Here is a 13851-nt window from a genome sequence, read left to right on the forward strand (position 1 = left end):
CATCATCCCCACCAACATTGCCAAGAGAGTGTAACTGCTCTAAACTGGAGTGAATGACTGCACACATGCACTCACAAACATACTGTAACTATCCCTTTGTTTGCAACTTCATCTTTATACACACTAGCATTGTCACATTATTACTACTTTCATTCAGTATTTATTTTATTTACCTAAAATGTTTTTGCACTGTGCTGAGGTAACAGTTCAATAAACATTGTGTTGATTGGTTCATACCTTGTATCGTGTTCATATAACAATTAAAACTTGAAACTCCATTTGACTCCAGACCTGTAGAATCCAGTTTTACACAAACAGGAGGCGGGACCGGGCGGGACATACCTGGCAGGAAGAACAGTTAAAGGTGTTTCTGGGGACTGGGGAGTATTGAGTTCGCTATAACGTTTACTACTATGCAGAAGGACACGTTTAACTTAAACGTTCTCGTAATTTTGTACATTTAATTTGTTCTGACAGCCCCAACTCATCTGTCCACAGAAAATAATTTGGAAGAGCGCAATTTTATTGAGTGGTAACATAAACATAAATTGTTATTTTGTCTTTTCGAGAACACAACCCCTCACATTGTTGAACTATTCACTAAACTACAGAACCTTTTCCGTTTTATTTAGCGGCCTAGGTCTTGATCGTACTCAATGCTGTCCAGATACCTGATTTTAACTGAGTGGTAGTCCTTTGAGAGTTTTGTCAAGGTGTGTAAAGAATTGCCGAAAATAACACCGCATCGTTTTTGGAATTTCAACGAATTCTCATCAAACCAGGTAGGCTTATTATATTAATATAAGAATATTAGAATACGTGTGCTTCGTTCCTTGTGTAGCCAAAACATTCATGGAACTGATTACTTGTTAGACTGCAATTGGGTGTTGAGGTTCAGCTGTATACGGGGACTCGTCAATTTTGTGTAAATAGAAAAATGGAACACAGTGATTATGGGACTAGTTTGTTTTTAATTTACAACGCATGCGTATTTTAGCTATGTTCGTGGTTCCGCATCTAATCCTTCTTGGAAATAGTCTGTTGACACGGCTGACAAGCTAAGTTGACAAAACCATACGTTTTGTAGGACTATCTTGTTGGTGTTTCGAAATGTATTAATCACGAGAACAGTTACTCTTAAAGCAGGTACTCAAAATCAGGCTGTACCTGGAGTACTGCAGGTTATATAGCCTTCTAATCAAGGACTGATTTAGACCTGAAACTTCATTTGAATGCAATTTACTATCAGGTCGAATTGAATACCAGCAGTACTTGAAGTTGTGGACCGCTGAAATAAAGTAAATAAGTTGTTCCCATGTTAGAAAAATGGCTACTGGCCTTTAAAATGGCCTATTGTTAAAAGCCACGCCCACCAAACATAGTTAATTTCTCTCAGTATGTTCAGCAACGAACACTAACATTCTTTCAGTATCCAGTCGTTCCGCAACACAGAAAACCCATAAGCAAACTGAACACACACCTGAGAAAACTGTCTAAATTGGTGCTCTCCTTCCATTGTCACTAGCAAGTATGAATGAACATGCAGAGACAAGTTTATGTTCCAAGCAGGTTGAATTCAGCAATTGTTTCATTATTCTGAAATCAGTCAATGGCCGAGCAATTCATTGTTTGCTGCACTGTCAATACTATTTCTTTACATGTTGCTTGAGTGAAGCTCAATAGAAACATATTACCTGTGTTAACACATTCAAATGAAAACCCCATATTTCTGTAAAATGGAAAATACCTCTCTCTGAAGTAATCTTGTTACAAAATACTTCATGATATAGTTCAAGGCAATGACATACGAATTAGGCCTCCGGTATTAGGGCTGCACGATATATGGTTTCAGAATCGACACTGTGATTAAACATTATCCCGTCGCTTGACAAGCGGTATGTAATGCCATCATGCAACTATTTTTCAAGTTGCCACCCCAGAACTGTACGAGAAATGCAAGGCACAAGTTGAAAAAGAGCTGTCACAAGTGGAATATTATACAGCAACAACAGACTTGTGGTCCAGCTGGACAACGGAGCCCTACATAAGTCTGACCATACACTTTATTATTGAGGACTTCCACCTGAAAAGTCGCTGTTTGCAAACTGTATTTTCCCAGAGGATCATACAAGTGAGAACATCACAACAGGGATGAGAGAACCTTTCGCTGATTGGGGCCTAGATGAGAGTTGTCTAGTCTGTATAACAACCTTCACCATGCCGTGAACATGGTGAAGGCTGCACCTGAACAAGTGGACCAGATTGCAGTGCTTTAGCCACAGACTGCATCTTGCAGTTGGTAAGTTATGCCCAATTGCTAGGGGCGATTGGTCATTAGGGGAATTACTTACTTGAAATTGGGCTTACTTGGAAAGGTAAATGTCACTGCCCAAATTGACAGTGCATACAGGCGCTCCATTGAGCAGCATAACAAACGGGTGGAGGAAAACAGGTACGTTCTCAGTCAGATCATAACATGTATTTAGCTGTGTGGAAAATGTGAAACCGCACTGCTGGGGCATGACGAGTAGGTGGACTCCCTGAATCCTGGAATATTCAGTCTCGAAAATGCATCTGTGTGAGGGCGATTCAAGACTTCAGAGGCACCATGACGCTCAGGCCATCTTTAAAGGGACATCTTACACTGTACAAAACGAATTGTTAGACTGTATGTATGTAGTGTACAGGGAGGAGATCCAAGCAAGTGGCCTAGACATCATTTGTTGCCATACAGGCAGATGAGAGAACTGATGTCTCCTGTAAATCACAAATGGTGGTTGTGTTGCGATACATGTTGCCTGACAATACAGTGACAGAGAGGTTTTTGGAGTTTGTGGAAGTCAAAGATAAAACTCTCTAATAGCATCAAGGGTGTGCTGGAACCACTGAAGCTGGGAGAAAAGCTGATCGCTCAGACTTATGATGGAGTGGCTGTAATGAGTGGAAATGTCAGAGGGTACGAGGAATACGGCCTGTCAAAAAACTCAGGGACAGAGCCTTTCTGCAGCTGCTGGATTATTTTTATGCCAGAAGTTGATGTTTTATATAACACTGCAAAAACAGAGCATAGATGCATCTGGGATTAGCAGTGCGCTCGTCTGTTTCAAGGTTTTCATGTCCAGAATATGCCGAAGCAAACTGATGAATGGGCTGCCACCGTTCACGATGGACCAGACGGGCCGACGAGTAACCAACACAGTGCTGGTGATGGAGGCATGCGACACAGTCATCTCCCAGGTGGAGCAGAGGTGACCACCTGATCGCTGCCAAGCTGGTTGACAGCTTACTCAACCCACAATTTGTCCTGTCATTCCCTACATCTGAGCTAGACTGTGCGGTGAAACTATGGCCTCTAGGAAATGAGGAAAAGTTGAAATCTGAGCTGACCACTCTGTACCGCCACACTGAGCTTCACACTAGTAAGACGGCCCTGTCTCTGTTAAGATCCATCCATGAGAACAACCTAGAGGAGGCTTTTGCTGAGACCGTCACTCTGCTGAAAACTATCATAACAACACCTATGACGACATCCGAGTCAGAGAGGAACTTTTCCACCTTGAAGAGGGTAAAAACCTTCACTCACAATACCATGGGACAGCCGCGACTCAACGCATTGGCCATATTGTCCATGGAAAGCTAGCTGATTCAGCAGCTACATGACTTAATTCCCAAAGTCATTAAAGTTTTCGCAGAGGAAGAACCGCCGTGCCACCTTTCTCTTCAAGTGAGCCCTTAGCCTTTGTGAGTGAAAGGACATTTTATCATCCTGCCTTTGTGGTGCTGGTCTGTGCATTGGTCATATTTTTGTGCTGGATCGATTGATATAGATGGTGACAAGTGTCAGTGTGTCCATGCTTATCTATTAAGGTTGTTGTCATAAAATGGATCTGTATCCCTAAAAAGTTGTCTTTCCGCTTCGTTGTGGCCTTCAGTGGTGTTGAGCTCATTGCTGTTCGTGTGTGGCCCTGTAGGCACATTGGTTCTGAGCTTGGTAATTGTGCGTGCGTGCGTGCGTGCGTGCGTGCGTGCGTGCGTGTGTGTGTGTGTGTGTGTGTGTGAGAAGGAGCGCAATTATACAAGAAGGTTTCTCTCTCTCCAGTATGTGTACTACAACACCTGGTAGAAGTGGTTAAGTGTTTTGTGGAGCCATGCTGTTTGTTGATGTGTTAAATAAACACATCAGTAGCAAGAGGGAGTTTTATAGCTTTACTGCCATGTATCCTATATTTTGAAATGGTTTGTGCCCCACCAATATTTTGCATATAAAACCGCCACTGCCAATTGCGCATTCTATTTTACTACTGTTGCTATTGTAATACTATTACCGTTACATATTACCTAGCAACCTGTTCTGAAATATAAACATTTTCATGAGTATCATACATTTTAATTGTAGATGATGGGGCTGGGGAAGTATGAAGGATACATACTGTCAGGTTGATAGCCAAAGCTCTTTCTGACAACATCCTGTATTTTTTCATATCGCAATATATATCGCAGAAAAACAAAACATCGCAATGTCAATTATTTCCAATATCGTGCAACCCTATCCGGTATACTAAAACGTTTAAATACACGTAACAGATATAGTGCCCATCTCTGCTGATAAGTCATAAGAATGAACTCACTGAATATGTGGATGTCCTGTAATCTCTCCACCTCTTATGTTCACAGAAAGTAACGTGAGTTGCCATGAGTTGCCTCTCTCTACTCTTCCTTATTGTTGGTATTTCTGGGGCATGTTCCGGCTTCAAGATCTGTGCCTTCAATGTCAGGAACTTTGACATTGCCAAATCAACCAACTACAGGGTGATGCATACTCTGACGAAGGTGAGACTGTCTTGTCACAATCAGGTTATATGTGTGGCAGGACCAATTCAGAGAGGTTAGTAGGAACATGTCCATGTATTGCTTTGTAGGTTAACAGTAAAACCTTAAAATACATGTTACAACAGGCAGCCAGTGTAGAAAGGCTAGTACTGGAGTAATGGGAGCACTAATTGAAGTTTATTGTCTAGCAAGCAAGCAAGCAAGTTTTTTTTTTTTTATATTGCACAATGCATACATAGAAGCAATTCAATGTGCTTTACAATGAATATAAAAATAATAAAAAAAATGCAATGGAATTAAAACAGTCAGATTGTTTAAATTCTCTAGCTCAGCTGTGTCCAGGGGGACTGCATGAACTTCAACACCCCGGTATCTCAGTCCTGGCATTCCAGCGCTAGGATGAACCCGTCAGTCCCTTTGTGAGATAATCTTTGCATCAATGTCTTACATGGCTCTCTCCAGGGGGACATGTATGCCATGTCTGTACATGCATTTTATATTCATCCTCAATGACTTACAGTTCCCATAACTGTTTACTGAACCACCCCGGTATCTCAATCCTCGCGCTCCAGCGCTTGGATAAATCCTAATCATGGTAACCAGAGAGAGATCATTGAGTCTAATCTTAAAGTAACAAAAACCTTTCTGCATACTTTTTTATGTCCTTGAGTGGCCCAGTCAGAGCCCTGACCAAAATCCACTTTAAAATATGCATGAAGGAATTTAAGAGCTTTTTGTGAAGATTGGTGCAATATTGCCAAATGTGAAGCAGGTGTGTGAAGTTTGTTGAGATTTATCCTCACAGCTTTAATTACTGTGAAAGGGACTTTCACCAGGTAGTATGTAATGTATGGAAGAGACTTATCCAATTGAAGTATTTTTTCATTAGTGGCCTTGCATACATTCTTGTGAACAATTTTTTGAATTGTCACTCGAGGGACACACCTTATGTGTAGGAGCATTAACTAATATTCAGGCATTTCTGTGATTGTTAGAACAGGCATTTCTGTGATCGACATTCTTGTTCTGACCTGGTTGTGTAACTGTTCACAGGTTGTCTCTCGTTGTGACATCTGTCTCCTTCAGGAGGTAAAAGATGTACAGGGGAAAGTTGTTAAAGCCCTAGTAGGGAGTCTCAACAGGTACAGTATAAGGTAAAGTAGTATATACTAGATCCACTTTTCAGTCATGCATGCTGTATGATTTTCAAATGTTTTTGAATTTATTTTGATTTTTTTTTAGATTTAGCTAATTTTAATAAGATCAAGATGAATAACAAATGTTTTCCCCATAGACTAATTTGCTTATATTTATCAAATGTACCAATTTTTCTGGAATGCGCTATGTGCGTAGACCGCTCCAGAAAAAATTAAGAGACCACTGCAAAAAAGTTGGAAAGGTTCCTCACTCATAACCTCTTCGACTTTTTTGGAAAGGAAAGAAAAAGGTGCAGTGGTCTCTTAATTATTTCCGGAGCTGTATATAGGTGCATCTCAAAACAAATGTAATATAATGTGAAAGTTCATTTTTATCTGTAATTCAAATCATAAAGTGACAGCTTCATTCTGGATTCATTACACATAAAGTGAAACATTTCAAGACATTTGTTTCAATCTTGATGATTACGGCTTACAACTCATGGAAATCAAAAATCCAATATCTCGAAATATTTATATAAAAAATTTACATAACACCAATGTAGACCTGAGAAGAGCTCTAATCAGCGAATTAACTCCCGGAGCCTTCAGTACACCCAAACACAATCATGGGGTAGACTGCTGACTTGACAGTTGTCCTGAAGACACTTATTGACACCGTCCATGACAGTAAGCCACAGAAGGTAATTGCTGAAAGGGCTGGCTGTTTGCCGAGTGCTGTATCAAAGCATATTTATGGAAAGTAGACTGGAAGGGATAATTGTGGTAGGAAAAGGGGCACAAGCAACAGGGATGGCCGCTGCCTTGAGAGGATTGCAAGTGTTGCATTCCTAGTATTTGGAACTCAAGGTCCCAGAGTCTGGAGGAAGGGTGGAGAGGCACAGAATCACCTCCGCAATGGAAATCACTGACCTCTGCAATCCGCCCTGGCATGCTGTCAATTAACTTCTGGGCCACATCTTGACTGATTGCAGCCCATTGCTTGGAATTGGTCAGAATTTGTGGGTCTTTGTTTGTCTACCCGCCTCTTGAGGATTGACCACAAGTTCTCAGTGGGATTAAGGTCTGGAGAGTCCTGGCCATGGACCCAAAATGTCGATGTTCTGTTCCCCGAGCCACTTAGTTATCACTTTTGCCTTATGGCAAGGTGCTCCATCATGCTGGAAAAAGCATTGTTCGTAACCACACAGTTCTTGGATGGTTGGGAGAAGTTGATCTCAGAGGATGTTTTGGTACCATTCTTTATTCATGGCCATGTTCTTAGGGAACATTTGGAGCCCACTCCCTTGGCTGAGAAGCGACTCCACACATGAATGGTCTCAGGATGCTTTACTGTTGGGATGACACAGGACTGATGGTGGCGCTAACCTTTTCTTCTAAAGACAAGCTTTTTTACCCCAGTCCTCAGCAGTCCAATCCCTGTACCTTTTGCTGCCCCTCTTGACAGCAGGCCATCCTCAAAGTCTTTGCCTCATTGTGCGTGCAGATGCACTCAGACCTGCCTGCTGATATTCCTGAGCAAGCTCTGCAGTCTGCCCCGATCCCGCACCTGAATTAACTTTAGGAGATGGTCCTGGTGTTTGCTGGACTTTCTTGGGCGCCCTGAAACCTTCTTCACAACAATTTAACCTCTCTCCTTGAAGTTCTTGATGATCCGATGAATGGTTGATTTAGGTGCAGTCTTACTAGCAACAATATCCTTGCCTGTGAAGCCCTTTTTGTGCAAAGCATTGATGACGGCATGTGTTTCCTTGCAGGTAACCATGGTTAACAGAGGAAGAACAATGATTTCAAACACCACACTCCTTTTAAAGCTTCCAGTCTGTTATTCTAACTTAATCAGCATGACAGAGTGATCTCCAGCCTTGTCCTCGTCAACACTCTCACCTATGATAACGAGGGGATAACTGACATGATGTTAGTTTTCATGGAAAAGAGGGACTTTGCAATAAATTGCAATTAATCTAATCACTTTTCATATTATTCTGGAGTATATGCAAATTGCCATCATAAGAACTGAGGCAGCAGACTTTGTGAACATTTATATTTGTCAGTCTCAAAACTTTTGGCCGTGTGTGTGTGTGTGTGTCTGTGTACACTGATCAGCCATACCATTATGACCGGCGAAGTGAATAACACTGATATTCTTGTTATCATGGCACTTGTCAGTGGGTGGGATTTATTAGGCAGCAAGTGAACATGTCCTCAAAGTGGATGTGTTCGAAGCAGGAAAAAAGTTTAAGGATCTTGTTACCAGGCTTTTTTTTTGCCATTGGCGCAGTTAAGGCTTCTTTCTGGCAACTCGACCATATAGCTCATTTTTGTTCAAGGATCGTCATCATGTGCTCCTTGAAACAACCACACCATCTTTTTCCAGAGCAGCCTGTATTTCTCGTGAGGTTACCTCTGGGTTTTTCTTTGTATCCCAAACAATTCTTCTGGCAGTTTTGGCTGTAACCTTTCTTGGTCTACCTGACCTTGGCTTGGTATCGAGAGATTCCTGAATTTTCCACTTCTTAATAAGTGATTGAACAGTACTGACTGGCATTTGCAAGACTTTGGATATCTTTTTTAAGTTCCGTTACCTTGTTACACAGGTCTTTTGAAAGTTATTTTCTGCTCCCCGTGGCTTAGTATCTCGCCTGCTCAGTGCATCCACTAACACAATCATTGACTATTTATACACAGACACTAATTGCAGTTTAAAAAGCTACAGGTGTGGGAAATTAACATCTTATTGCCCTTTTTAACCTATGTGTGTCGCCTTGTGTGACTGAAGGCCAAACATTCAAGGGTATGTAAACTTTTGATCAGGGCCATTTGGGTGATTTCTGTTATCATTATGATTTAAAAAGGAGCCGAACATCTGTGATAATAAATATCTTCATATGGTCACTGTTCTTTTGCATGATCGGTCATTTCTTAAAAATGTATCCTCTTGCTCGGTTGTGCACTGGGGCCTCCCACTTCTTTTTTTATTCTGGTTAGACCCAGTTTGCACTTTTCTGTGAATGGAGTATTACATAGTGTTGCATGAGATCTCCAGTTTCTTGGCAGTTTCTCGCATGGAATAGCCTTTATTAGACTGATTAGTTTATATGGTTCTGTGTTTTCTTGTCCTTTTGCAATTGCATGCTTTTGGGTGTCAAGAGTTGGTTCTCACCTAAAATACTTGGTCAAATTATATATTACAGAATCTTTGTTTCTCAGACCTTTTCTTTGTTTATTTTTCTCAGATATGATGACCACTATCACTATAAATCTGTAGCCAGTGGAGGTTTGGGTTCAAAACCAAATGACACAGACCAGTATGTCTATCTTTACAGGTAAGAGATACATTCACGTTATTTAATTTAAAACTCCAATATCATTAATTTATGAATAAAGCTTCCATTACATATTAAATGATTTTTTTTTTAAATTATGACTATCATTTAAATATAAAAGAATATTATGGAAGGTCAGATCATTTGTTTTTACAATTTTAATCTCTGAATTTGCAATGGTTCGATTTAGCTTGGTACCTGGCAAGCAGCAAACCATAGCAGTGCAGCCAGCCTGAAAATAAGAAAAAGATCTGCAGTAATTTTTAGCATTTTTAATATTTTGTTTTGGTAATACTTATGACCACATTTACTTGTTGTTTCTTGAAATCAACTTTCAGTTGATGAAAAATTATGAAATGCATAATGAAAACAGTTGGTGAAATAACTACCTAACCCTGTTGTCCAAAGTAACAGATGTTCACAGGACAAGCGCTGCGTGCACATCTTCTCTTATTGTAGGTTAGTCAGTCACTGTTCACCCATGTTGCATTTGGGTTTTCATGCTCTGAAACAGGTTACTCTTTCAAATGGTCTTTTGATTAAGTTAGATGTAAGAAGAATTTCTCTCATTTGTCCAAATATAATCAGGTAGGTAACTTTGGTTAACACTACCAGTGCTCTAAAATGTGCTCATTGTATATTATTCAATAGGACACTAATAATACTGCTCAAGAAAATGAAGGGAACACTGTATAACACCAAGTAAATTAAACTTCAGGGGTATCAATCTGTCCAGTTAGGGAGCAAAGGCGATTGTGAATCAGTGTCACCTGTTTTGGTGCAAAAGAAAGTGACAACAGGTGCACAGGAGAGGCAACCGCAAGAAAACCCCCAAAAAGGGAATGGTTTTGCAGGTGGTGACCACAGACATTTGCGCTCTCCTTATCCTTCCTGACTGATTCTTCTCTAGTTTTTTTGCTAGTGTCCTTACACTACTAGTAGCATGAGGCGGAGCCTGCAGTCCATTCAGGTTGCATAGGTAGTCCAGCTCCTCCCGAATGGCACATCCATATGTGCCGTTGCAAGAAGGTTTGCGGTACAGTCTCAGGGGTATGGAAGAGATAATAGTAGATGGGCCATTACACACAGAGAGCTGGTGAGGGACGTAGAAAACGGGCGTAGAAAGGCATCCACCCAGCATCAGGGACCGGTGTCTGCTTCTTTGTGCGAGGAGGAAAAGGAGGAGCACTGTCAGAGGCCAGAAAAATTACCTCCAGCGGGCTACTGGTGTGCATGTTTCTAACCAAACTGGTAGAAATGGAGTCCATGAGGGCCCGACATTCTCTAGTGGGACCTGTGCTCACAGTCCAGCACCATGCAGCTCGATTGGCATTTGCCAGGGGACACCATCCACCGTCTCATCAGGAGCATGCCCAGATGTTGTCGGGAGGGCATACAGGCATGTGGGGGCCATACTCACTACTGAGTCACATTGAGTTGCCGTGATGAAATTCAAGCTAGTTGGAACAGCCTGTGATTTCAATTGTTTACTTAGATTTTTGGTGTGAGTTTGAATCCAGTCCTATATCTGTTGGTGATTTTTGGTTTCCATTGATCGTTGTTACATCATTTTGTTCTCAGCGAATTACACAATGTTCAGTAAAGATTTGCTTATTTCATATATTTCATTCAAGACTGATTTAAGTGTTCCCTTAATTTTTTATTTCTTTTTTGAGCAGTGTATATCAAAATGTGTATCCCTATGAAACTGATGGAGTTGGAATGTAGATTGAGCATAGATGTTTTGCCTGAACTTAAGGAGGTATCACTTACCACTGAGGAATTTGAAGGGAAGGAAATTTCAAATGCCCAAACATTTTTGGTTTGTGTTTAAGAGACCGTGGGAGAGAAGAGTCTGCTGAATTAGCTGTCGGACAGATTTAGTTTGAAAGTTGTTTTGCATCATATTCCTAATTATTTACAGGAACTAACATAATTAATACCTTAACTCTGAATGTTCTAGGAATATTACGTAAATCACACAATTTTTTTTGTTAAGGGAATACTTGCTAAATGATGTGCTAAATAACCAATGGGACAGTGTAAGATTCAGCTCTAAGAATCATTTTCACCATCTTCTCTGTTTGTGTTCTGCAAGACCAGGGTTCAAATCCATCTCCCAGAAAACATTGAAACCTGCTATAGAAATGGATCACAAAATGTATATGGCATGTACCAGAATCGATTAGCATTCACCAATGTTATATTTTCGCAGTGATATATATTTTTTTACGGTAGATAATCGTTATTTCGAAGTTCTATCAAATCACATTAGTCTGGGGAAGGCAGTATAACCAGTTGACTGCAGTCACGCTAGTTTGACCCTGCAAGGTTGGAGTTTTTCATTCCAGTGTGCTAGGATTTTGGCCTAGACTTCCTGGTAGAGCAGTCAAGCGTGATAACAGCCAGACCAGCATCTAATGTGCTTTTCAAACCATACCTTGACAATAACTGTCCCAAGTCCCAGAAAAGTGTCTTATATATATAATTGGCTCATCTGGACAAAAATATTCTACATATAGAATTGCCTACAATGATCTGTACTGTAGATAGATGGTAGCCAGTAGCCACATGTAATGACAGGAGGTCAACCGGGAAAAGAAATGGTAGATGTCCTGTGTTTTTGTAAGTTTCCAAAAAAATGCTAATTCTAACAGTTCCTTCTATAACATGCCATTTACACCAAAGTATAGATTATACCTTAGTGTTAAGTTAGTCCTAACTTCTACTTTAACCCCAAATGAATGATTATAATACTGCTCTCCATAGGAATGAGACTGTGGAGGTGAAAGATAAGTACCAGTACGCTGACAAAAAGAATGCTTTCTCCAGAGACCCATTTATTGTTCGATTCCAAGCCAAGGCTACAGGTTAGTTCTTTAATTTCATGACGGTTAAATAGAATAACTGCTGTTTTCATACCGGTAACTCTGATGATCTTCTGAACAGAGATAGAAGACTTTGCTCTGATCCCGTTGCACACTGTGGCCATCGAGGCAACCAACGAGATTGACCAGCTCTATGATGTCTTTGAGGAAGTCAAATTGAAGTGGAAATCTACGGTGAGGCATGACACACCCAGGCAGTTTTATGTTTTTGTGTTCTTCATAGTAATGCTGCTCTTACCAATGCAGTGGCACTCTGTCCCATAGCAAGTGATGTTCCTTGGAACCCTCAATGCTGCTTGTGGGTACATGACAGGAAAGGACAAGGCAAACATTCGACTATTCTCGAACCCTGGATTTTACTGGTTGATTGGGGACAAGGTCGATACAACTGTTAGAGCTATCTCCAACTGCGCCTATGACAGGTTTGTGGAAAATGAGCTACACTGACATTGATTACTGAAATACTGAAATCTACTTACATTTTGGAATTTCGATTTTAGAAATCAGATGGATCCTTTATAGTGACATTCCAGATGTTAATTAGAAACTCTTTTAGAAATTTTTTGTTGTTGTTTTTAGAATTGTGGTACACGGACAGCCCTTCCTGAAAGCCATAAAACCTTATTCAGCGAAGGTCTTCAACATTGCAAAAGAGTATAAACTCACAGTTGACAAGGTAACACATGTTCCCTGGACATGCTATAAGGTTGGCTGTTGTATTTGTTTATTTTGTCTTAGATTGAAAATATACTATTGTAATTTCAGGCTCTGGAAGTGAGTGACCACTTCCCAGTGGAGGTGGAGCTGAAGATCAAATCATCAGGGCAGATTCAAGCTCAGTTTCAGCCTGTCCTCCTAATTGCCATCACTGTTGTAACCTACGTCCTGGACATCTTACCTTTCACCAGTGCAGTTTGAGGAGAAAAAGGCCTTTCCCAGGCATGTGGACCATGAGGAATTTATAAATTATTGTTCTTTGGTATAGACCGATCAAATTCCCCTGAGCAGTGGGTTATCCCACACGGGACATCCTAAACCTTTCCTTAGGGACTCCCAGGCCAATAAATAGACCTATTGAATATTTAATTAAACTACTTATGGAATTTTGCAAGCAACAGCTTTGTACTGTAATTATGCTACATCCTGTTGCTGTAGCTGTTTTAGCAGCACATCTTTCTTTGGACAGTATATGTAATTGGTCAACGATTCTAATGGAATTTGAGTCCACTTCCACTTCTTCATATCTAATTCAGAAACTATGATGTGGTGCACCCTGTGCACTGCTGGCAAACAATGTACTCCATCAGAACTCAATTAAACAATCAAATTCCATACTCCTACCCTTCCTATAGGCCAAGTCAACATACTTTTGCAAAATACTCAATGCTTGACAAGCTTATGTAGTTAAGCAGTAAAGGAGAAAATGTTACATTTCCATTTGCCAGCTTGTGCATGTTGAAGGAAAAGCTAATGTACTGATTCTATGCATGGAATGTACTTAAAGGTCAAAATAAAAATGTACAATCCACCTGAAATGTCTTGACTTAAACCACCTCTTTTTAAGTACATTCTTTGTGTTGTGGCAGTACATTTAAAAGTCCATATTTTGCTAATTGCCAGATACATTTTGACATAACATCAAGTTGCATC

General features: G+C 40.5%; 1 protein-coding gene across 7 annotated transcripts; it reads left to right on the plus strand.

Moving 5' to 3' along the window:
* Window positions 1–307: 307 nt before the first annotated feature.
* LOC105027758 (deoxyribonuclease gamma-like) lies at window positions 308–13765 on the plus strand. Of its 7 annotated transcripts, XM_010899997.3 has the most exons (12): window positions 308–364; window positions 499–532; window positions 633–782; window positions 4675–4830; window positions 5884–5984; window positions 8767–8781; window positions 9224–9313; window positions 12083–12183; window positions 12263–12375; window positions 12466–12623; window positions 12781–12877; window positions 12967–13765. In XM_010899997.3, exons 4-12 carry the CDS (start codon window positions 4693–4695, stop codon window positions 13117–13119), a joined length of 966 nt encoding a protein of 321 aa, XP_010898299.1. In that variant the 5' UTR covers window positions 308–364; window positions 499–532; window positions 633–782; window positions 4675–4692; the 3' UTR covers window positions 13120–13765. The 7 variants fall into 7 exon arrangements, with proteins under 7 accessions (XP_010898299.1, XP_010898298.1, XP_010898297.1 ...); XM_010899996.4 differs by having other exon boundaries at window positions 349–364; window positions 499–782; XM_010899995.3 differs by lacking the exon at window positions 308–364 and having other exon boundaries at window positions 376–532.
* Window positions 13766–13851: the final 86 nt, after the last annotated feature.

Source organism: Esox lucius, chromosome 12, assembly GCF_011004845.1.
Source record: "Esox lucius isolate fEsoLuc1 chromosome 12, fEsoLuc1.pri, whole genome shotgun sequence".
NCBI classification, from domain to species: domain Eukaryota; kingdom Metazoa; phylum Chordata; class Actinopteri; order Esociformes; family Esocidae; genus Esox; species Esox lucius.

Bases quoted from the DNA above. Each gene is read 5' to 3' on its own strand.
- LOC105027758 (XM_010899997.3), top strand. From the start codon at position 4,693: ATGAGTTGCCTCTCTCTACTCTTCCTTATTGTTGGTATTTCTGGGGCA. The intron at 9,314-12,082 runs GTAAGAGATACA...TGCTCTCCATAG, and splicing joins CAGTATGTCTATCTTTACAG to GAATGAGACTGTGGAGGTGA. The intron at 12,878-12,966 runs GTAACACATGTT...TTGTAATTTCAG, and splicing joins ATAAACTCACAGTTGACAAG to GCTCTGGAAGTGAGTGACCA.